Source organism: Lemur catta, chromosome 1 (genome assembly GCF_020740605.2).
Source record: "Lemur catta isolate mLemCat1 chromosome 1, mLemCat1.pri, whole genome shotgun sequence".
NCBI lineage: Eukaryota > Metazoa > Chordata > Mammalia > Primates > Lemuridae > Lemur > Lemur catta.
Genome location: NC_059128.1, coordinates 89,451,266 through 89,475,675, shown reverse-complemented (window position 1 = coordinate 89,475,675; position 24,410 = coordinate 89,451,266). Strand labels below are relative to the sequence as shown.

Below are 24,410 nucleotides of genomic sequence, written 5' to 3'. Positions count from 1 at the left end.
CCCCACCTCACGTTGTGACAACCAAAAATGTCTCCAGGCTTTGCCAAATGTCCCTGGGGCACAACTTCCCACTTCTGGTTGAGAACCACTATTCTAGAAAACATATCGCATTGTCTATTTCTTGAGGACAGGGAATGTTGCTTGATTGCCTTTGTATCCTTCCACTCCTAGGCTGTGCCTGGCACGTGGCATCTATTCATTCTTCTATCCAGTACTTCTTATTGAGCTGTTCTGTGAGCCAGGCCTGTTCTAGGCTCTGTGAGTGCAGCAGGAGAAAGCCGTCAAGGTCCTCCTGACTCTGACACCGAGGCTTTCAATGATGTCTGCGGTGGTGAGCTGAGTGGTATCAGTCATTTTAACCGCTCGTCTTCCACACTGGTGACAGGCAACCTAAACGCTCATTTAAACAAAGTCATTACATGAATGTGACTATATGTATAGCTCAGCATTTGGGAACACTCAAGTCCTTTGTCCTTGCAGCATACATTAAACTAGAATTTGCTCACATGTGTTCTCCTACTTCCCTTTCTCCGTGGTAGAGCCCTGCTTCCTGATGCACCAAAATGAGTTCCTTTCCACAGCTGCCATGAGTGGATGGGGACGGGCCTCTGTGGCTTTATGGGGAGAAAGTGGAAGGAGTTAGTGGGCAGAGTTTGTGCTAGGAGACCGGTGCCGACATTTCGCATATTTCCTCAGCACATTCTGAAGTAGAAAGCATGGGGGTCTTTCCATGTCCTGGGCACAGGCTCCAGTTGATGTCTGGCCTGCCAGGAATTTCTTACTCCTATCTCAAGAACCAACTCAGCTTTCACTTCTTCAGCCACACCTTTTCCAACTTTCCTAGCAGAGTTAGTTGCTCCCTTAGCTGTGTTCCCTCGGCACTTTTAGGGGTTGCCAGAGCACTTACTATATTGCTCAAAGTGAATGTCTTTGCTGGTTTTAGAAGGTCCTTGCCTAGCACAGTGACCCAGCATACACAGCACAGGTAATTCTCAATACGGCTCTGCTGAATGAACACAGCCTAGATAGATGGTTCATGAGAAAGAGCCCGGTAGCAGTATCAGAAGGCATAAATTCCCAACTTGGTCACAAAGTGAATCTGTAGACAAGTTATACAGCTAAAATGTTCACATAAAATCATACTCATATACCAACTGGAAGATTATTATTATTATTATTATATGGGACGGGCCTATTTCTACTGAATTTATCTAGAGCCTGACTCTCTCTCTCTCTCACTCTCGCTCTCACACACACACACACACACACACACATCATTCCACAAAACACCAGTGAAATGTCCCACACTTATGACCAGAGTATGTACTTAACCTGCGTGCTGTCATTTGAACGCCCCTGGATCTCCAAGTGAAAACACACCCTCCCTGATAAGGCTCAGTGTGAATCTGTCTCTCTCCTCCCCAGCATTGTTACTCACGTGAAGACCTCAAACCCCCATCCTGCCAAGGCTGTGAAAAGTCTGGGACTCAGGTCTCGAGCTGGATTCATGGCACAGCCACTGTTCAGTCCCAAAGAGCAAGCAATGGAAACAATCAGGAGGCCAATGACAATAGGCTGTAGGCTTTTGGGGACTCCCATGTTTCTGGAGTCAAAAATGGCAAAGACGACTGTGATGAGTAACATGGTGGCCACTACCTGGAGAGGGAGACAATGTGCAAGGGCTTTAGCCTGTATTCCGCCCACTGGCCCACCTCAAAATCCACCCCTTCTTGTTAAAAATAAACCTAGTGATAATGAATATAACCCAGTAAGTGCGCTGTGCCATATTTCTTCTTTCTACAGCAATCCTAGAGGTAGATGCTAATATTAACATAATTCTCATTTATAGATTAGTTACCTGTCCAAGGTCACACACTTGGCTTGAATCCAGAGAGTACAGCTCTGGGGACTGTACGCTGAACACTGACACTGTCCTGCTCAGCTACTACTCAGCTAAATAGAAAGGCACGCTGCAGGCTGTCGAAATGAATGAAGGGCTTGTTCAAATTGGTGAGAAAAATGATGTGAGATGTCGATAGAGGAATGTGCAAAGGAAACGAACAGAAAATTTATAAAAGAAGAACAGAATTAGGAAACAAATGGGAAAAGCCGATTTGTAATAAAAGAAATGCAAATAATACCAAATATTGGGAAAAGGATACCGGTTCTTCCAGGTTTTTCTAGTAGATCTAAACAAGTACCACATTTTTGAAAGGAAATTCAGCAACAATTTGGCAATATGTATTACAAAACATTAATCTATCCATATAATTTGGTGCTGTTGGATATTTGAGAATTATACCACGGAAATAATCTAAAACATAGAAAAATCATAAAACAAATATGTTCACTTTAGCATTATTTATAGTACTGAAAAACTGGAAGCTACGTAAGTACACATCAATAAGGAAAGAGCTAACTGTATTGTGAAATGTCCATTATATAGCCTACTATGTAGCCATTAAAAACTATAAATATAAGACCTATGTAGTAACATTAAAAATGCTTATGATATTAAGCGAGAAAAATAAAATTGTATGTGCACTATGTTTTATACAGTTGTCCCTCAGTATCCATGGAGGGTTGGTTCCATGACCTACTGCAGTTACCAAAATCCACAGATGCCCAAGTCCCTGATACATAATGGCACAGTATTTGGATATATTAATAACCTATGGGCATTCTCTCATATACTTTAAATCATCTTAGATTACTTATAATACCTAATACAATTCAAACGCTACATAAATCCTTGCTATATTGTATTATTTAGAAAATGCTGACAAGAAAAATGTCTGTACCTGTTCAGTACAGATGCAAATGTTTTAAAAAATATTTTTGATCCATGGTTTGTTGAATCCACAGATGTGGAATCTGTGGATACAGGGGATTGACTGTATTTAAAATCACACATAAAAGAAAAATTGTAAGAGAATTTACAAAAATGATAAAGGTATTCTGAATTGGTGGGTTTTACCTGGTGTTTACCTCACTTTCTGTTTTCTAAACTTTCTAAACCATTACTTTACTTTAACAACTAAATAGTAGCTTTTATTTATTGAACATTTATTATGCGCCAGGTACACCATATGCTTTATCTCATTAAAATTGCATAATAACCCAGTGAGGTAAATCCTATTATTATTTTCAGTTTACAGATGAGGAAACTTGGGTAGAAAGAAGTTAAGACATTTGCCCAAGGACACACAGCTCATAAGAATCAGGCTGGGAATTAGGCAACTAATTTTAAAGCTTAAGCTTTTCACCATTTCATCTGTTTTCCAGAATAATAATAAAATTAAAAGAATTTGTATTCAAGGAGACATGTTCTGCCACGAGCACCCTTTTCCCCCATCTCCTGGGCAGAGTAGAAGCTCCTGCCTCTGGGCTCCCGTGGCATTCTGACTTGACTTCTGCCACTGCCCTTGTCACCCTGCAACAGGATGATCTGTTTACTGGTCAGATTGCACATCAGACCCTGAACTCCTTAAAAAAGAAATAGCATGGAGCTTGCACCTGGCTCCGTAGGTGCCCAATAAATATTTATCGAGTAAATGAATGATTGATTATTAACTAAACTGTGACATATACTTGAACAATATTTAGAGCTAAACTATTTAGTAATCTTGATATAAGGTGACCCCAAGATATGGTCATGATAGCCAAGAGTCTTGTCGGATGTTGACTGAATGACAAAGGGCAATTTTCTGAACTCCCCCAAGCCTAAGGATTACAGAGGGCTTTCAGGGATTGCTCATGGCTGGAGCACCAGGGTTTTGTGATATTGATTTTTTCTACCTGGCTATAAATAATAACTGGGTCCAAAACCAGGGTCTTTAGAGAAGCCTGCAACTCACTCAGACGCAATGGGGAAAGCGTAATGATGGTGTGTGGATCTACATCAGTCAAGACTTGGGTAACCCTCAGTGAGGCTGGACCTCTTCTGACTGGATACCAAGCAATTTCCTTGTGACAAGACACTTGATGAAACATTCTGGTCATAGGAATTGAGAGAATATGTGAAATTCTACAAGTTCCCATTAGAAGAACAAATGTAGGAGGAAGGGAGAGAGGGCTGGACAAAGGTAGAAAAATTACCATTTGTTGACTGCCCACTATGTACCAGGGATTTTATTGCTGTGGTTTACTGGTCAGGTATTTCTGATGCCATTCATCAGAAGACTAAACTGAGGTTTCAGATGGTTCTTAGTAACTAGCACAAGGGCAAACTCATGGCAGGAGGCAGGGCTGGGCTGGATGTCCCAGCACACTGCAGAATTCTGAGGGAGGCTGTGCCGCTCTCCTGCTCTCGGGTGGCCTTGTGTCAGGGATACCTCTGGGTCCCGCCAGCTCTCAGGAGGGGAAGGGCAATGCGTTTGCAGGAAGGAGAGAAGCATTGCTCCAGGATCCTGGAGAGGGGCTGTTTCTGGGGTGAAAATCTATGGGGCAGAGGCTTCACTTTGCTCCTCAGATTCTCAGAACAGCCCAAGAGTACAGAGAGGTGGCTTGTGGGTCCAAATCACAAGAAACAAAGACAAAGTTCTTTTCAGTTCAAGTCTAGGTTGGAAAAAGTCAGCACTTTTTCTTTCTTGCCTTTACTGAAAATGACCTGAATTCACATGAGAAATCTCCAAAGATCCTTCAACATCTCTCTACTCCATTCCTAATTTCTTCATTATAAGATAAATTTGGCCTGAACTGAATGGAAGAGTTTTCAAGAAACCCTGCAACTCTTGCTCATCCCCACAGTCCATTCTGAGACACCCACTGGTGCCTTTATTGACTCAGCAAATACACAGTGGGCTGCTCTAAGTCTGCACGGGCACTTAGGGTTTAACAGGTCCCACCCTCCTGTCCTTCCTGACCTGCCTATGAGAATAGACTCCTGGCACTTCGAAGCTAGAAAGAATCACCCTGTCCATCTACTGCTCTTAATAGACTCATGCCCAGAGGGTCAGGGACCCCTGCCAGCCTGCCTTCAGTGCTTTCTTCCCCCACCTCCACCCTTCCCTCCTCATAGCGGTTTCTGTGTTGCTGTTCCAAGATTATGAAACAACTACCCTCCTGCCCTCTTCCTTCAGATGACTCCAGTGCTCCCTAGTTGTAAAACTCCTTCTGTTTCCAACTGGCTAATCCAGTCTCAAAGCCAGAAAGGACCTTGTGGGTGATTTAAGCCTCAATTTCTAGAAAAGTTTTCCTTTCATTGAATGAAACTTTATTTCACCATAATTGCATTCATTTATGGACTCATTCATTCATTTAATAAATATTTTTGAACGCCTATTATGTACCAGGCATTGTGCTTCCTCCAAATCTCCATGGGGGTGGGAGGTATACACATCAATCCTAATCTCTTTGTCACTTGACAGACCTTCAAATCTTTGAAAACTACTATCATGTCCCATCACATCCATTCCCTGTCTCAAAATATCCCATTCTGCACTCATTGCTTGTGTGACATCATTATCTTTTTTGGTTCTCTTCTCCAGCAGCATACCCCCTGTAAGTGTAACACTCTTGGAAATTAGTCTAACACTTCCAGCACAAAGTATAGTGAGATCATCAACTGCTTCATCTGAATAGTACACTTTATTATTGCAGCTTGTGATAACATTCCTTTTTCTGGCAGCCACACCTCTCTGTGTCCTTCCCACTGAAACTTTTCCTATTGTTGTAACTCTTCTAGGATCTCTGATTCAAATGACTAATGTGACCCCTACAGTCAGATTTTCTATCTAATTATATTTGTTCTGCATTGTTTCCTTGTTCTTTTGTAATCATGGTGCTCCTCAACTAGATTCTAAATTTCCAGGCAGATACTGTTTACAATGTCTTTTCATCATATAATTTTTTTTATCATTATAAGTAAACTGATGAGAGCTAATATTATCCCCATTTTATAAGTGAAAAACTTGAGACCCAAAAAGTTCAATAATTTGTTGAAGCCACATAGGGAGTTTAGGGCAGAATAGTTATTTTAATTCAGGTACCCAGACTCCGAAGCTTGGATCTTTGCAGCTCACATTTATTTGTCAGTTTCTCAAGCTCCAGACATGGGGCCGAGCACATAGGGAGTTCTAAATAAATACTTGTTACCTGTTTGATTTATTGATTGAGGTGGAAAGTAAAAAGGCTAAGGACATGAGAGCATAGTTTTTCATCCATCCACTGAATGAAGGTGGACATGGTTTATAAACTGGAAGATACATTTTACACATATGCCCTCTCTGGTCTGCCCCACACTATAAGTCCTGATCACAGGAAAAGAACTTAGAGATACTGGAAAAGATGTCCCTCCTTCTCTCCCTCCCTCCCTCCCTTCCTTCCTTTCTTCCTTTCCTTCCTTCCCTCCTTACACTGCCCTGACAAAGATGACCAGAAGCCTTCTTGGGACACAGTAAGGGAGAAAGATTCTTTTGAGTTGACAATGCTGATCGTGTCTAAAATTGACCAGAACAGGTGTGCTTTGGCTACACCACAGATGCCTGAGTGTCAGAGTTTGTTCAAATGTCAATAAGGCAGAGACACTTTCAGCTACCTTGAGGGTTTGGAGAAACCTATGCACCTGGCGAGGCACAGAGTATCCGTAGCACCCCAGGCTCAAATACTAACTACCCTTCCCAGTTCTTGCCATGAGATAGAAATGCCTTCTCCTGTGGCCTCCACACTTAGACCAAGTGCTCAAAAGAAAGACAACAGTATTGAGGTGGATCCCATTTTCCTCTACACGGGTTGAAATATCCAGTCATCCGCTCTTTTCTGGGCCTTAACTGATATGAAACAAGTGAATGTACTAAAGAGGAAGCAGAAAACTCTTTAGTGGTATGAACTTCTGCAAAAGCAAAAAATTGTCAAGAAAGCTTGGGTTATGCTCATCGACTTCTGCCTTTGGAAATACAACCTCTCCTTTGTGATAGGCCGCTAATGCTCCAGTGCATTCCCCTTATTATAACATGTCTTTTCACCAAAGTTAAGTCTTTACACTTACTTCGTCTGCAAATGCATTCACCACAGATAGATATGGAGCTGGATATGTTGCAAAAATGTGCGCTGTTGCATTTTCTCCCGTGATGAGCAATTTTCCACCAGCAAAAGACATAAGTCCATCTGTGAAAGACAGAGCTCTGGCACATTAGCATTCTCTGGAAAGGGTCAAGGGAGGCCTAGTCCAAGCCGTGTGCTAAACAACTGCAGCCCAGCACTCAGGCTGAGCTTGGCATATCCATGTTGTCTGTCTCCACTTCATAGTATGGTAGTGTTAGAGCTGCCCTGGGGACTCCCAGGATGGCAGGTCAAAAGTAGAAAGCCCTTGGCTGCCCTCAATGGCCCACCAAACTCAGATCAAATCCTTGGCCAGTGGAGTTCTAAGGAACCAATCTTCTTTTGGGGGGAATTCTCGGACTTTTTGAGATCAACCTAAAGCTGAAGTAGTGTTTAGACCTGCTCCAGACAGAATTCATAATTCCCAGAGGGTTTTAAGTAACCCCTAAAGTCACTCCAGAATTTGAGGGTATCACAGTCTAGTGAAGACACCCTTAGAGCCAGGGAGATGGCAGCCATCAACACAGTTAGCACCAGCCCTAGGCTGCTCTGCCACAGAAGCTGGCTCTCTGAATTTCTGGTCCAGTCTTGAATTCCACTTCAGTCCTTTTAGATTCTAATTCTCAGAGAAACTCTCTGTAGGGAGAGGCTTTTTTTCCACAACCCATTTCTCTTGGGTGGTTCATAAATTCTGGTTCCTACAGTCTTCGATTTGAGAGTCCTACCGTATCGGGCTTACCTTGGGTTAGACGGAGAAACTGCTGTAATAGTTGATTTCATGGAATACCAGTTTTTAGTTTGAAGGGCTTTTGGAATCATCTAATTCAGTCATCTCATTTTCCCCATTTACCCCGTGGCTCTGCCATGCCTCTTCCTTCAAAGATACCTTCCCAGATTCCTTCTCTAAATACTTACTTTTCCACCAGCCAACACCTCCTTCCCCAGCCCAATCTGAGAAAGCAGCAGGGAAGCCCCTGGCCTATTAACTTATTTTGGGAATATTCACATTGCTGTGCTGGTTGGGCTTAAAGATAGGCTCCCTTTAAGTTCTGTCCCCCATTTAAGATATGACCATTTTCATTAAGAGTCTTCATTAATTGGCTCTACTGATAATGTTGGCCTCATTTTCTTAAATTTAAAACTTCCTGCCAATTGTAGAACACCTCCTGTTCTCACTTTATCTCACCTCTTCCTCACAGGTGGTTCTGACTTTCACACCATGCCCAGCTGTCCCTACTCTCACACTCAGGGGCTCTACTCACCATAGTAGATGCCGAAGAGGGTTGCCGCCCCTGCAAAGGCTCCCAAGAACTGGCCTCCCATATAAAATGGCAATTTGAACCACTTCATCCGTCCAAAGACACACAGTGCAAAAGACACAGCTGGGTTGATGTGGCCACCTGCAAGGAAGAGAAGATGATGAGAGGTGCCAGAGGGCAGGCCAGGAAGGAGAGTCATAAAGAAAGCCTTATCTAGAGACCTCGGGCAGAACTCAGGCTTCTAGGTAGAGAATTGTGTGAGGAGAAAAGAGGTGTGTGTGTGTGTGTGTGTGTGTGTGTGTGTGTGTAAGAGAGAGAGTGAGTTTGGAGGGGAGGAAGGGAGGAAAAATAATCCTCATGGCCACCTTACCTACTGTTCAGAATGTTTACCTTTGTGAAAAAGGAATCAGATATAGAAACAAACTGGCTGTGCTTAAGTGGCTCATTTTTAATGGGGTTTTATCTATCTATAAAGCAATAACTCTACATATAATAGATTGATGTAACTATCAACTTCAATATTTTTGTACAAGCCAATATGCTTATACAATATATGTAAAAGATTTAAATCTATGTCTAGCAGTTCCTCAGTCCATTTCCCAGAGAATATAAAAACAGTCTTAGGACCCAAAAGAGATGTTTTTTTAAGGGGAAAGGATCCCTGGTCTCTGGGCTGGGCCTCTCCCTGAGGTTAGAACTAGAGTTTATTTTGAGGTGGTCACAGTGTCTGAGTGGAGTCTCCTCAGTTCCTCTGCATGAACAGTGAATTTCTCTTGCACACAGAAAGGCAGCAACACTTCCCTCATCTCAGCCCACACTACAGCTAGAAATCAGCCTCTTTGGTTCTCATCTAGCCACGAGGTCAGATTGAGGCCAGGGGTAGCCACCTCCAATCAAAACACCGCCCTAGAGATGAGTCCACCAATAGGAGATTTCTTTGTTTAACAAGCTCCTCTTCCAAAATAGTTTCCCTGCGGTAGGTTTATGCCTGTTAGCTCCTCACAAGCACCCTGAAACCGGAACTATAATTCACCCTTGGACCTCACAGCATGCAAGGCATCTAGTAGGGATTCCAGGCCATAGTTAGATAGCTCAGACTACAGAGATCTGCAGAGAGGGAAAGTTGGTTGGGAGTCAGAGAAGTTGTGTCTGCAAAGCAACAAGGAAAAGGGTCCTAGAGGTGGCAGAAAGGCTGAAAAGGGAAGTGGACAAGTGGCACCCTGACCCCTTTGGCTGGAGACCAAGCAGCTACTAGAAATTTCTGCCTGCAGAGATGAGTGGTCACCCCTGGCTTACCACAAGGACAAGGCAGAGCAGTGTGGTGGAAAGAACACGAGTACTAGAGTCAGAGAGTCCTGCACTGAAATCTTGGTTCTGCCAAGGTCGTTGGGATGATCAGATTATTCATATAAAAACCCTGGGGGTGCAGGCAGAGCCCGCAAGGCACAAGATGAAAGTCTTAGGTGAGCAGAGTGAACTCTTCCAAGGTTGTGTTCTGTGCAAATCCCCTCCTCCCCACAACCCATAAAAATTTAATGACAAATAAAATATAAGGTTATGTTTATCACAGAATAATCTTGATTCTTCAGGGAGAGCCCCAGCCCAGAAACCAGGGATCCTTTCCCCTTAAAGAAACATCTCTTTTCAGTCCTAAGATTGTTTTTATAGCCTCTGGGCATAGACTGGGGAATTGCTAGACATAGATTTAAATCTTACACGTATATTGTATAAGCATATTGACTTTTACAAAAATATTGAAGTTAATAGTTGCATCAATCTATTATATTTGAGGTTATTGCTTTATAGATAGATAAAACCCCATTAAAAATGAGCCACTTAAGCACAGCCAGTTTCTGTCTATATCTGACTCCCTTTCATAAAGATAAATATTCTAAACAGTGTCAAGATTATTCTGTGATAAAGATAACCTTACATGTTATTTGTCATTACGAAAAGCCATTTTACTTTCTCAATACATTTATTTTACTTATACAATGCTACATAGAAAGCAAGAACTATTAGGCAGCCTAAACACTTTGTGGGAGAGGCTGCATAATTAGAGTGCTGTGAGCTCTGACTGACTGGATTTGATTGGCACATCCCCAAGGGACCAGGATGCTGTGACTTGTTCACAGTGAGGTGGTGTTTTATATTTAAAAACCAAATGTCCACTGACCTCACCAGTCTGGGACCACAAAATGGGGTCACATTTATTTATGCCCATATACATTAGTTATTTTTGGAATCCTCAAACAGGGTCTCACGTGTGCCCACAAACCAGTGTGATAGCTCCAGCCACCAAGAGAAAGTCACCTCCCGCACACAGTCTTCTCCTATTCCTGCAGCTGCTGAGCCAGTACTGATGCTACTGCTTGCCTAGACATCACAGTGGGCCAGCGTGTTGTCTCTGCGTGTTCCCCGAATGTTCCCAAAGCCACCAGTCCTCAGGGAGCCTGAACGGCGCTGGGTTCCAAAGAGAGACGGAGCGATAAGGTCTCCCATTCCAACCCGATGCCACCTTTTATCAGGCAGCCTCAGACAACATTCTGTTTGTATTTTGGGGTCTTGAAGCCTCTCATGAACAATTTGGTCAGGTTCTAACCCTCACCCGGAAGTACAGCCTCTGGTGAAAACAGGGCCGTCAGTTCCGGCCCTCAGCTCCCCAGCCGCAGGGTCTTAACCCCAGTTCAGGGGCCACCGGCAAAGACCCCACACATCCTCTCACTCCCTCTTCTCCTTCCTGCTGGTCCCTGCCCCTTTTCCCCTCAGTGACAGTTGAGATCCCCAAGTATATCAATGAACACGAACAGATACAAACTGCAGTGCTGGGGAAGGGTGTTGAGGGCACTGGTGGCGTCTGCGGCCCGTTAATCCCAAGTAACTGCTTGACGATATTCAGTTCAGAGTGTTATGCAGGCAAAATACCACACGAGCATTTCTCTACCTAAAAAATAGCTGAAAATACGCCCACAACTACACCGCACGGTTTGTAGAAACCACACTGATGTGAATGTAGTGGGAGCTTGTGGGAGCAGCAGTGAAGCATCCTGCTTGCTTGTGTTAAGCCAAGAGTGAGCTGGGTGTCTGATTTCAAGGTCTGCACTCTAGTTAAGCCTTGGCGCATTCAGGTAAATCCCCTGGTTGTTCTTGTGCCCTATTCAGAGTTTGCCACGAGGTAGGCGATATGGTGCTGGGATCACAGCGAAACACCAACAAGGGTTTGAATGGAAACAGACACTGCTCACGCCAACAGCCACATATACAGGAATCCATAGCCCAGACCACCCCAGGATCCAAGTCTGGCTACAATATGAAAAGGGTGCCAGCCCACGGAGCTCCTGGGGTGTCCAGGCAATCATTCTTCAGTGGCCCAGTGGCAGTGTTTGCTAGCAGGAAGCCAGCTTGCCTGCAGAATCCTCTGCCCAAAGGCCCTGCCTACAATGTCCTTCCCATAATAGAGCATTGGAAATGTTGTATAAGAATGGGGACACGAGCCTCATGGTCACTCAAACCCCGGGTCAAATCTTTGCTCCGTGTCTTTACCAGCTGCAGGATATCCAGCAGTTTACTGAATCCCCCCAGGAGGGATTTCTCTGGAGAAAGGAAGCAATAATCTCTGCCTCGAATGCTGTTGTAAAGGACAGGGAGAGAAAGGGTGGCCGGCACCCAGCACAGTGCACAGCATGCAATGGTGGCTCAGTTCTCCTTCTTCCCTTTTCACCAACAGTGCACTCATCAGGCTGCTGAAAGATTCTGAGCACCTGGATCATTTCCACAGCCCTTTCCTAAGTCCCCAGACTACATTAAATATCACCATTTCATTTTGCTTTTGAGAACCTTGTGAATGGCTTCTAATCAGCCCACTTCTTGGGGCAGAATTAGACTGAGATCTTCCAGGTCAGAGCTGCACTTCCATGAAAGTACCATCCAGTTTGCAAGAGGCCCAGACTCTCCCTGATCACTGTGGATAGAGGTCCAGGGACTTGCCTATGTTGGAGTGACATTCACTGGCTATTCACAGGCTATGCACAGGGTATTGGGAAATGGCTTCCAAGTGTGGGATAGGGCAAGTAAAAGATCCCATCAGCTGATGAAAACATGATGCTGTGGTCAGACCCAGGAATGAATCAGTTGTGAGTTTTAACCCCCATCTCTATCTCTTGCTAAATGTTGCTTTGGCACAAGTCACTTACCATTCACTGGCCCTTTTAATTTTATCTTCTATAATAATAGGATCCAATACATATTCCTGCAGGATTGTTGAGATCTAAATAAATAAAGGTACGTAAAGCACCCAGCACTGTGCTAGCACACTGGAGTGTTAATAGTAGCTAATATTATTTCTACTGCTTACCGGAGATACCTGCAGTTGCATAAATGGCCACTACGACTGCCATTGCAAATCCAACATTGATAGTGACAATTCCTCCAAAAAGACCTCGGCTGAGGATAGCTTGGGCAACAGAGCCACATCCAAGGACCTGGAATGAGAGGAAAACTCAACAATGGAAACTCACAGTAACAAGAAGTATTTTTGAAGCAAATGCATGGTTTGGGCTGCCTTGGGTTTTATACAAATCAAATTATAATGATCCAGCTATGCATAGACAGTGAAATGGTGGATCTGGCTTACAAATCTGTTCTACTGGGCCTGTACAATATTTAGATTTTTGCCTACATTTATACCTCAGGTGATTTCATGCAATAATCCAGGTTTCTGGCCTTTTTTTTTTTTTTTAAATAAACTTCTTTATTTTGAGATAGAGTCTTATGTGGGTAAGAAATAATACAGAAAGGTCTCATCATGTACCTTTTATGTTCCTTTTGATTAATCAGAAGACCCGGCAAGCCACAGGGAAATAACCCACAGCAGAGTAGCAGTTGTCTGCTCCCTTGAAACAGAGCTTGTGCCTTTCCCGTTGGCTCACTTCACTTCACTCATTTAGGTCACCTTCCTGGCCCCTGTAGGCATTTGAGTTTGAGATCCTTGCTCTAGTGGCTGCCAGTATAAGCCAGATCAGTCACAAAAACAATCGTGCACACATCCAACTAGTGGAAAGGCCATTTGGACCATGTCTTAGAAAAGGTATCTGATACGCAAGAAAACCAAAGGAAAACTGGGGGGGGATAGGCAATCAGGCCTTCCTTATCTCCATGTCTTTCCTCCCCAATGAGGCCATAGTTTCCTAGAGAGCAGAGGCTGCCAAGCTCATTGCTTTTTGTCTTCCCTGTGGCACCACGCACAGTGCTGTGCTCATAGTAAGCACTCTGCAGACAGTTGCGCATGAAGATGAAGTGTGACAGTGGGTCTTCCAGCTGGTAGAGGATATTTTGGAAAATGGAACCAGTATTCAGAATGGTTTAGAATAAATATATTATGGTGCATCCATTCAGTAGACTACTAGGTAGCCACAAAATAGAAGGAAAGAGGTCTGTGTGTACCAAAGTGGAAAGGTCCCCAAGGTATATTATTAAAGTATAAAAAAAGATGCAGAACAGTGTTAACACATACTGCCAATTGTATTGAAAATACATTATATGTGTTTCTTTTTAAATACATGGGCACTTCACTGAATAGACAAGAATCAGGAAATGGAGTTGGATTCCAAGGGGGAAAGTGAATGTCTGGGACAGGTGTTGGAAGAGAATTTTTTATTGTATACCTCTCCTTTTTTTAGAAACAGTGTCTGATATTAGAAAGAGTGTCATGTATTTCCTAATTTTAGAAAAATGGGTCCTACATATTCATTGAACAACCAGCTGAAACCATTTAATCATAGTCAATTAAAGAAATGTTTGCTGAAGGACAGTTCTTGGAAAAGATGGAACAGTTGCATACAAGTTTGGTAGGAAAACAGCAAGATAACAAATGACCACCTCCCGTCATCATGCTGTGGTTTGAAAAGCTGGTGTGGCCCTGGAGGTATAAGTTCTAGACTACAGGAAGCGTTAGATGATTGCTCTTTGTATGTTGAATAGGCCAAACTTTTCCTAGAAAAGAATCCAGTTTGGGGTTCACAGCCCAAGGAGAACAACTGACTTCACGCAGGGCTCAGCGTCAAGCTATCAGCATCATTTAAGGGCAGGAAAACAGGGCTTATGCGGAAATGTTTCAGAAACAAATGTATTTTAGAAAAAAGAGATTACCAAGATAATAACTCGCTATTGTGTCTCTTCACAAAGGGGTGAAAAGGGAAGAGTATGAAACTGAAGTATGAAAGGTTGCACACAAACAATTTCCTGTTTGTGATGAGTTGATTCTAAATAGCTCCCCCACGGCTCATTTGCAAGGTCCTTTAGAGAAATATAATTTATGAGCAAGAGATATTTGATACACAGAGAATGATTTCAGTTTACTCCTCTCTGAAGGGAGAGGAATTACATAGATGATCTTTTAATGTTCCTTCCAGGACACACTTCTAAGATGTATCTATTGTGTTCGTTCTAATTGCTGGATAGTAAGTGGGGGGAAGGAGGAGAGCCCGACCCCTCAAGGGAAGCTCTTGGTCTGCACATCGCATGCACAGGGCAGCCTCTGACTTTACTCACTGTCTTGGCTCCATACCCTGCACTGAGCGCTAAATAAAGTCACAGCAGAATACGTTCCCTTTCCCTTTTCAAAAAAAAAAATCCCCTGAGTCCATTTCATAGCCTACCAATGTCACCTAGATTTGACATTATTTTTTCTAGAATCCCTATCTATTACAATAACTGTCAGAATTAAAACCACATTGGTGTCTTTCTTTTTAATTTAAAGCCAATTAAATGCTCTGGGCACAACTTCCATGCTAACTGACATTTTAGTAGTAGCTCCTGAAAAGAGGAATAAAACAATGCTGACAGCTGAGATGACCCGATTTAGATGACCAGGGCTACAAAGAGACACACCCAGAGAGAGGCCAAGCCTGAGCTATTATTGCTTTCCAAATAAGTGTCTCCCGTCTTTTATGGTTATGATGCACATGCACTTGTGCTAGTCTAGAGGGGATGTAAAAGCTTTAAATGGCTCAAGTGGACCTGGGGAGGCCTCTGCCCTGTCAAATTTCACTATGATTAATACTCTCCTCTTCCACCCTAGATGCTGAAATTGCTTTTCTAAGGAGGGTAATCGATGCTGTGTGCTGCAGGAAAGAAACAGAAGAGATGAGCAATGTGGGGACTTCAGTTATCCTCATCAGCATTGCCACTCAGAAGATTGCAGCCCAGATTTACAGCGTTGCATCTTAATTTTAAAATATATTTATTATAGCCTGAAAAGCAATGAGGCCGATAGGTAGCTGCCTACTAGGATCTTCCCTCGCCTGCCTGCTCCCACCTGTATTCACAGCACCAGGAAGGCAGATCGTGGGCTTTCTGGTTTCCTTCTTCTGCATGCTCAGCGTATTTTTTTTTCCCCTTCAAAACTAAGGGAACTGTTCTTTATGATATTGTCGATAACATTCCAACATGATTCCCTGCTCTAACCTTTAAGAACTGCCAGACTTTGCTCCTTCTTAGCTACAGAAAGAGCCCGTCACCATATCCATCCTGTCTTGATTTTTCTTGTCTCCCCGTCTAGAAAGCATTTTTAGGTCCATTGCCCATTCACATTCTTTTAACTAACTCTCTTCTCTGAAATTCAGTTGTACTGTCTGTACTATACAATAAGTTCTTAGTTATTTTCCAAATGCCTGACCTTCATTTCCTTATTTAGAAAACAATCTCTACGGTTCCTTTCCATAGCAACAGTCAATGATATGTTGGTCTCTTCTACTTTATTCTGTCCCCTTGGGTGTTCTGCTTCCCAAGTCGACCACCTGTTCCTCCTCTGCAGGTCTTCTATAGACCTCCAAGGTCTCTTCCACCTTCTTGACAGGATATAGCACTTGCTCAAATCTAGGTGCCTTCTCCATAAGTGTTGGAAAAGTCACATAATCACATAAGAGATGGAGGGCATGAAAAAGCCATGGATCTAGTCTTCACTGTGTCCTTCATTGTGTCCCCAGAGCTCCTCATTCATCTCATTCATATTCTCCCAATAGCTCCACCAAGCCTTCTCTTCTCTCATCAGTCTAACCAACCCAACTGCCTTTCTGCAAATAACAAAATGACACCACCTTCTACTTGACTCAGCACCTATTCATGGACTTGAAGATCGATGGAGATTCAAAGTATCATACAAATATTGTATTCCCGTTATCCGGAATTACATAATTAGCTATCCTCAAACTTAGCAGCTTAAAATGACACGTTTATTTTGCTTATGAATCTGCAGTTTGGGCAGGATTTTGCAGGGCATCTCACCTCTGCTCCATTTGGTAGCAAATGGAGTGGTTCGAAAGTTAGAGCACTGGAATTATCTGGAGGCTCATGCATTCATGTGTCTAGGGGTTGATGCTGGCTATCAACTGACACCTTAGCTGGGGCCTACAAATGACTCCTCCATGTGGCTTGGCTTCTTCACAGCAGAGTGGCTGGATTCCAAGAGTAAGCATCATATAAGGTCCAGAGACTGAACTCTGAACCCTGCACCACGCCACCTCTCAGCTACAGCATCATGCTGGTTCTGAACTCCATAGCACACAGAAGGAATTTGATATAGGCATTCTCCCTACAACATCCTAAATAGGTGTTCACCTGACCCATGTTGGATCACCTTTAGGGATAGGGAGCTCGTGACCATATTAGACAGCTTGTTCTACATATTTGTTATGTTCCAGTGGTTGGGGAGTCCTTCCTTATATGAAGTTGGAGGCTTCCTTCCTGTAACTTCTGTCCATTAGCTCCACGCCCACTCTTGGGACCAAGGAGAATAGGCTCTTTCACTTACCAGACACTCTAATAAGTAGACGGAGCAAGATGTCCTCCCTGTGTCCTGCCTTCTTTTGGATACTTGTCCCTTCATCTTTGATCCCAGCAGATCTCACCTAGATGAGCTAGGTTGTCGGTATCCCTCTTAAAACACAGAGCCCAGGAATGGGTGCAATCCTCCCACATTTGTGCATCACATTATGACATGGCAATGAACCCTGCACCTTCTGCTCATGGCTTCTATTGCTGTCTGGTGGGGCACTTAGCCATAGGATATTTACTGCTCACACATATTTACGCATGATTTTCTCAATGTTATAAGAAGATTTGCAAGATAATGCACTGAACTTCTTTGTTTCTGTAACAGCTTCTAGTACATTGGTGGTAATTCAAAAACCGATCCTTGACATTATGTCCACGCATGACACTTGGTGGCTATGTAAATGAACATGTTATTTCTCAGTCTCAGCTTGCTCATATGTTAAAGGGGAATAATAATACCTGCCAGGCTGTATCATAGAGTTTTCGATAAAAGATCAAATGAGATAACATTAATGAAAGCACTAATTAAACAGCAAAGGGCAGTACTAGGTGCAGGATGTTATTGTTTTTAGTATAAACTCAGAAGGAAAACTCTAGTTTAGGATAAATAAGTTAAGACAATGGAACCCATGAACTTAACTGCTAATGCACTGCCAGGCAATAAAAATGGAGAAAGTACATCTACGACAGATAATAGAAATTGTTGCTGTTTCATTCCTAGTCATGGGATCAAATTTTGAAAGCAAGGGAGAAGCTGATAAAATTTTCAGGTTGTTATGCCTATTTGTGATGATTCTCCAAAGATGGGCCATTTCACAGTTGGCAGGTTTTTAGTGCTTTTGGTAGGAAAGCAACTCTAGAGAAGAGAAGGGTAAATGTTGTTTTTATTATCAAGTTCCATGCATGGTAGGAGTGAGAGAATTTCAATGGAAAAGGAAGAAAGATATTTGAAAGGCAGAATTTCTACAAAAGATTGATTGGTGTGCAAGGTGCCCCCCTCCCCGCCCCGCCCCGCCGTCATTCCCAATCACCCAGACCAAATATTCTGGAACCATCTGGTGTTCTTTCTCCTTCTCTCCCTTGGTCGCCCATAGTCAGTCATTCTCACATCTTTATGAGCCTTCGTCTGCAGCCTCCAGCCAGTGTCCCCACATCTGATCTCTCCACAGCCAGTGACCATGCCAGATGATGCACCACGTCTATGCCACCTCTCTGCTGCTCAGGACATGCCAGCACAAAGTCCTCATGCCGGTACCCAGGACTCCCCATTGCCCTGTCTCGTGATTCCCAGCCACATTTCTGCCCAGTATTCTTTAGCATAAATCTTCTGCACCAGCCAGGCTGACATCTTAGTCACTTTGAGTCCTTTGAGCTGATGACACTCATTCCCACCTCTGTACGTCTGCTCATACTATACCTTTCAGAAGAAATGTCCTTTTCCTCTCCTTCTGCAACTAAACCCAATCTATTCTTAATGCAGAACTGAAATCCTACCTTCTCCGTGGGGCTTTCTCTGACAACTTAAGCCCTCAATGGCCTCTTTTGCCTCCTCTACCATGTCTATACATTGTCACCTTATTACCTACCTACCACCGTGTCTGTGGCATCCCACTAAGACTATACTGCTTAACAGGGAAGCTCATTTTTCTGTATATTCATGCTCAACTAATATTTGATCAAAGGTATTAAAATATCTAAACCTAAGCAAGGGGGGAAAACCCATTTCCCCTCCCTGCTTTTAAGAGAAAGCAGAAAAAGGGAAAACACTTAATTTGGGCTATCCATCTGACAAGAGATTAATAACCAGAATATGTAAGGAATTCAAACAACTCAATAACAATATAATAATAATAATAATAATCCTATTAAAATGAGCAAAAGATCTGAACAAAGAAGACATAAAAATGGCCAACAGGTATATGAAAAAATGCTCAACATCATTAATCATCATAGAAATGCAAATCAAAATACAATGAGATACCATCTCATCCCAATTAAAATGGCTTTTATCAAAAAGACAGGGAATAATGGATGCTGGTAAGGATGTGGAGAAAGGGGAACACTTGTACACTGCTGGTGGAAATGTAAATTAGTATAGGCACCATGAAAAACAGTATAGAAGTTCCTCAGAAAACTAAAAGTAGAACTACCATATGACCCAGCAATTCCACAATTGGGTTTAAATCCAAAGGTAAGGAAATCAATATATTGAAGAAATATCTGCACTCCCATGTTAATTGCAGCACTATTCACAATAGTCAAAATAAGGAATCAACTCAAGTGCCTATCAGTGGGTGAAAGGATGAAAAAAGTGGTATATAAACACAATGGAATATTATTCGGCCATAAAAAGGAATGAAATCCTGTCATTTGCAGCAACATGGATGGAACTGGAGGTCATGTTAAGCGAAATAAGCCAACCATAGAAAGACCAGTAGTGCATGTTCTCACTCAGGTGTGGGAGCTAAAAAAAAGTGGAGCTCATGAAGACAGAGAGTAGATTGGTGGTTACCAGAGGCTAGGAAGGGTGGAGGGGGATGAAGAGATGTTGATTAATTGGTACAAATACATAGAAGAATAAGACCTAATGTTTGATATATCAGCAGGTTGACTATAGTTAAAAATAATCTATTATATATTTCAAAATAGTTAGAGGAGAATAATTCAAATATTCTTAGCATAAAGACATGACAAATATTTAAAGTGATGTATATCCCAATTACCCTGATTTTTGAACTTTACATATTATGTGAATGCATTAAAATATCACATGTACCCTCAAAATACATATATCTAATATGTATCAATTGAAAAAAAGAAAGCCAGGAAACAAAACTATACTGAATAATCCTACTTTAAAAAATATATGGAAATAACAAATAAATAGGAATCTTATTCTAAGAAAACTTAGTTTTGGGGTAGGATGTGGAAAGTGAGAGATGTAATTTCTTAGAAATATCAGTTGGGACTGTTAGGCAGTTCCCGACTGAGTCATGACCCTATGACAAGCTGTTTGCTGGACACAATGTGAAACCTAACATGATGAAGTGATTATCATAAACTGAAATGCTGGGGATGGGGAAATCAAATAACCAGCCTGCAGATTTTATTGCACTTGGCTCTTTTCAAATCTTTTGTATTTTTATTACCTCCTTTAAAGTGTAAAGCGAGATGTTCCTAGCAGAATGCATGGTGCATGAAGAACACTCAATAAATATTTGTTTAGTGAGTATATAAGACCTGAGTCCTTTAAAAAAAAACAGTAGTAAGTGAAGTTTAGGAATTCCGTAGAAAAATGTTTGTGAAGGCATGCAACCTGGGGCCAGGGATGCTCAAGGAAATGTAATTAGTGCAAGAAGTCTGTGATTTTTTTTTTTGTGTGTGTGTGTGTGTGAGCATCAAATGTCCAAAAATGGAAAAAATATCATGTCTTGTATCTACCTTTTGTGATTCAGTATTTTCAGAATCAATGGACACTAAAAGAACAGTTACTAGCCTACACAGTTCTTAAAAACTTTCGAAACTAAAAGGTTCTCCTTGGGAAACATTGTCACGGGCTTTAGAATAAATACTGTACAAAGTGTTTATCATCTTGACTCATCTGCTGAGGGCAGTGTGAATAAAGGAATGCAAATACTAGCTGCCATTTATTTGGTTCATTCTTTGTGCCAGGTTCATGCGAAGTGCTTTATCTGCATTCCTTTATCACTATCCCATCACTAATTTGCAATCATCCTGGGAGGTAAGTATTATTATCTCCATCTTATGGAGGAGGCAGTTGAACTGAGAAAGGTCAAGTAACTTGCCTAATTTTACATGATTGTAAGGAGACAGAACCATTGATCACAGGTCTGTCTTAGTCAGGGGCCTGAGGTTTTAACCATTTCCATGGAGCAAGAGGTCATCAGAAGCAACCAATGCCCCCAAGGATTCACGGAAATATTCAAGGTGAACACTGGGTTTTCCACAGGATGTGGGATGGGGGTGTCAGTTTTTCTATTTGCATGTTGAAAGCAAAGGGCCATGTGGGAAAGTGAGGACTTGGGGACCCCAGGTAGCAGCCCTCTGCTACCAATCTATTCAATATAAACAGCCTCATTGTAAACCAGATCTGTCACTTTGAGGTGAAAGGATTGAGGCTGAAACTAACTTGGAAGCCTCCTTGTAGTTTCTGGACAAGTGACTTTTCTGGTGACAACAAATGTGTCACTCTGATTTAGAAAATACCCAGCATTTATGGATTTTCATCAAAGCTTCCCGGTGACCCAGAGAAAAATCCTTTTCAGCTCCAATTTCCCTTCCTTTCTCAGAGATCAGTGAGATATTTTGGTGATTGCCTCCAGCTTTTCCAATTTACGCAAACCCTGTGCTCTCCATTTCTTTTGCTTGATTTCTACCCCCCCTGCCCCGCCCCCGCATAGACAACTTCCATTACATGACCAGGTGCTCACCAGTGGAAAACTAGGCTGAAAGACAGATTCAGCCCTTTTTTCTCTTGTCCTTTCTTGCACTCTCCTGTCCTCATAGTATCTTCCAACTTTGTGGTCATCACCACCCACTTCCTCTCACGCTGACTGTGTATCCCCACTCCTGGCAGCGAGTGTGGCCCTAGCGTGGGCCTTTCCACACAGATAAGCCACACCCACCACCACATCGATTTCTGTGGCCCTCGTCAGCACTGGAGAACTTATTTAGCATTCATAGCTATTCTCAACAGCAAACCCCGAGAAGCCAAACAATTCCCCACCTCTGCCTGCCCCTTAACTAACTTTTACTGAACCAGAGTCAAACAAGTAACCTGGGTGCACATTCTAAACTGCCTCAACACCTTTAAATCTCATGCAGTCAGTATTGTTTTATTTTGTTCTTTTAAAGGCTTATCTAGGAGGCGAATATCCTCCTTTAATCCAGTTGTGCCAGTTCAGGGCACGTTTGCTAGGTGTCGTGTGGGAAGCAGCAGTGTGACCCAAGAACACGAGTTATAGATGACTGTTTTACCTCGTACATTACTGTAGGTCTTTTTCGATGTAAGAAGCAATACATTTAAATTAAAAATATCCTCAAGTAGACAATTTGTCATTAAATGATGCAAATGTTTATAAAAGAGAAGTCAGTATTAAAGGAGCATATCTGTGGCAACACATATTTTAAATCAGTTAATTTGTTTTGTATATAAATGTACATATATGTATGTGCGTGCATATGAAATATATGTATATCATATATATGTACATGTGTATATATATGTATTCTCATTTAGCCCCTATAATAACCTCAAGTGGAGGAAAACTCTCCTGTTTCCATCTAAAGAAACTTTGGGACAAAGACATTAATTTGCCTGAGGACATACAGCTAGTGAAAGGATCTTTTTGAACCCAAAGTTAATATTTGTGTCCAATGTTTGTGTTCCTTCACTTACACTAAAATGCCCTCAACTGTACCTGAGTCAAAGAAGTAGTTTATACAGATTTGTGCTTCAGAAGTCTGTCTTTCAAAAAATCAAATTATGCAAAACTAAGATTCCCAAATCTACAAGCACCTTTAGTTGGGATTTGGCATTTACTCAACTATTCCTTCCTTCTTTCATTCATTCCTCCATATCTACGTACATTTGAAAATCGTAATTGTCAAACATGGTGCCTGGTGGTAGCAGGGATGCAAAACCTTAGGCACAGGTCCTCTGGCAGCTTGCAGACCAGTAGGAGAGATGAGATACACAACTATAGTACAAACTCCAGTGGTAAGAATGACAAGGACAGTACGAATGAAGCGTGGTACTGTCGTTTAGTGTTATACATTTGTTAATGAATGGCTTAGACATTTATGACCAGAGAAAGTGCATATGGGGATATGATTTTGTAATCCAGCTTTACTAAGTAGATGGTGGCTACTTTGACATTTGTCTCCTCAAATTGTTGAATCATTTGATCAACACCCCAAATTACTGAATCACCTGACATAATAGTATTATGTCTGAGATCATATTAATATAGGCACATGAGAGTGTAACAAATTGGCATAAAGAATTTAAGATGGTATGAGATCAAGGTTTCTCTTAAATAAAAATGGTTTACATGCTATTTCCTCAACCACTTTTGGCAGGTGGTAGGATAGGAAAGAAAAGGGCCATGGTATAGCACATACGAGATTTCAATTTCCAATAGCCAAGGCCTCCTGTAGACAGAGGATCCCAAGAAGAAGGCTTAGACTCTCACAATCTCTTCATTTGCCCTTTCCTGGTGGGAATATTTTGTTTTCACAGAATGTAGCTAAGGGTATCTTTAGAGCAGAGTCACAAACTGGAGTCCAAGGCTGAAGGCAGCTATGAGTAGCATTGACCCAAAGATGGACCTATTTTTGGCCCACATGGTAATTACAAAATTTTTTTAAATTGTTGCCAGTATTTAAAAATAGAAAAATTACGCATTGAACTTCGGATTTCTGACCACTCTTAAAAAACTGGAAAATCCAGTAAAGCCTTATCCCATTCATTCCTGCCTAGCAACAACGGAGAGGGTCTGAGTGGCAGATGCCCCCTTGAGACAGGGCATGCGGTGTCCGTGGCTGCTTCTGTGGGTCTACTTGTTCCCTTTATTAGGACAGAATGCATATTTATGCACAGCTTTCCAGTCAGTTAGTTTTCCAACCGGAAAATAAAACTTTCTCACTCATAACAAAAATAGTCACAAAGAACCAAGACTAAAACCTGGACATTCTGGTTAAAAAGAAAGTTATCTGGTGGCATGCAGCCTGAGAGAATATCAGAATGCGATCAATCACCCCTCAAGGCCCAGCTGTACTTGAAAAGAGACGATATTAGGAAAGGTTCACAAAAAAAGAGGAATCTGCAATTTGAGAAGCAGGTGAACAGGCAGATGGCCAACCTCTGTGCTCTTCAAGTAGAAAAAAGTACCAAGAACCAACTCAGGACTCAGAAATGAGAGGTGACTGAACTCCGTTCTCTCTCCCAGGCTGAAAAGAACAATGCCCTCCTTTTCTGACGCCACCAGGCATCCACATCCCTCAACTCATCCCAAATGCTGACCTGGACAGGAATTTGGTCACGATCCCAGGGGCCAGAATAAAAAACTAGGCATTTACTTGTTAAGGTGTGCTTGTTTGTATCAGGGGAACCATGGGTCTGGGAAGGCTGTGCTTGAACAGGGGTTCCTGAGGAAAAGTTGTCCTTGTGTCCACAGAGCCAACAATGTCAAGTACGCCTCGGGTCACTCTCAACCTGGAGACCCCTGGAGATGGAGTAGTTCTGGGGACTGGTGC

General features: G+C 42.3%; 1 protein-coding gene across 2 annotated transcripts in view; it reads right to left on the bottom strand.

Annotated features, from left to right (window-relative positions):
- The window catches only part of AQP9 (aquaporin 9), a 38,863-nt gene that overhangs the window by 5,149 nt on the left and 9,304 nt on the right, over positions 1-24,410 (bottom strand). Inside the window, exons 2-5 of one of the 2 annotated variants that reach the window (XM_045530126.1) lie at positions 12,655-12,781; positions 8,304-8,441; positions 6,989-7,107; positions 1,439-1,656 (exon numbers count right to left, since the gene is read on the bottom strand). In XM_045530126.1, the coding sequence (XP_045386082.1) occupies positions 1,439-1,656; positions 6,989-7,107; positions 8,304-8,441; positions 12,655-12,781 (602 nt within the window). The remainder of the gene's footprint in view (positions 1-1,438; positions 1,657-6,988; positions 7,108-8,303; positions 8,442-12,654; positions 12,782-24,410) is intronic. The other variant, XM_045530136.1, reaches the window with a different exon arrangement.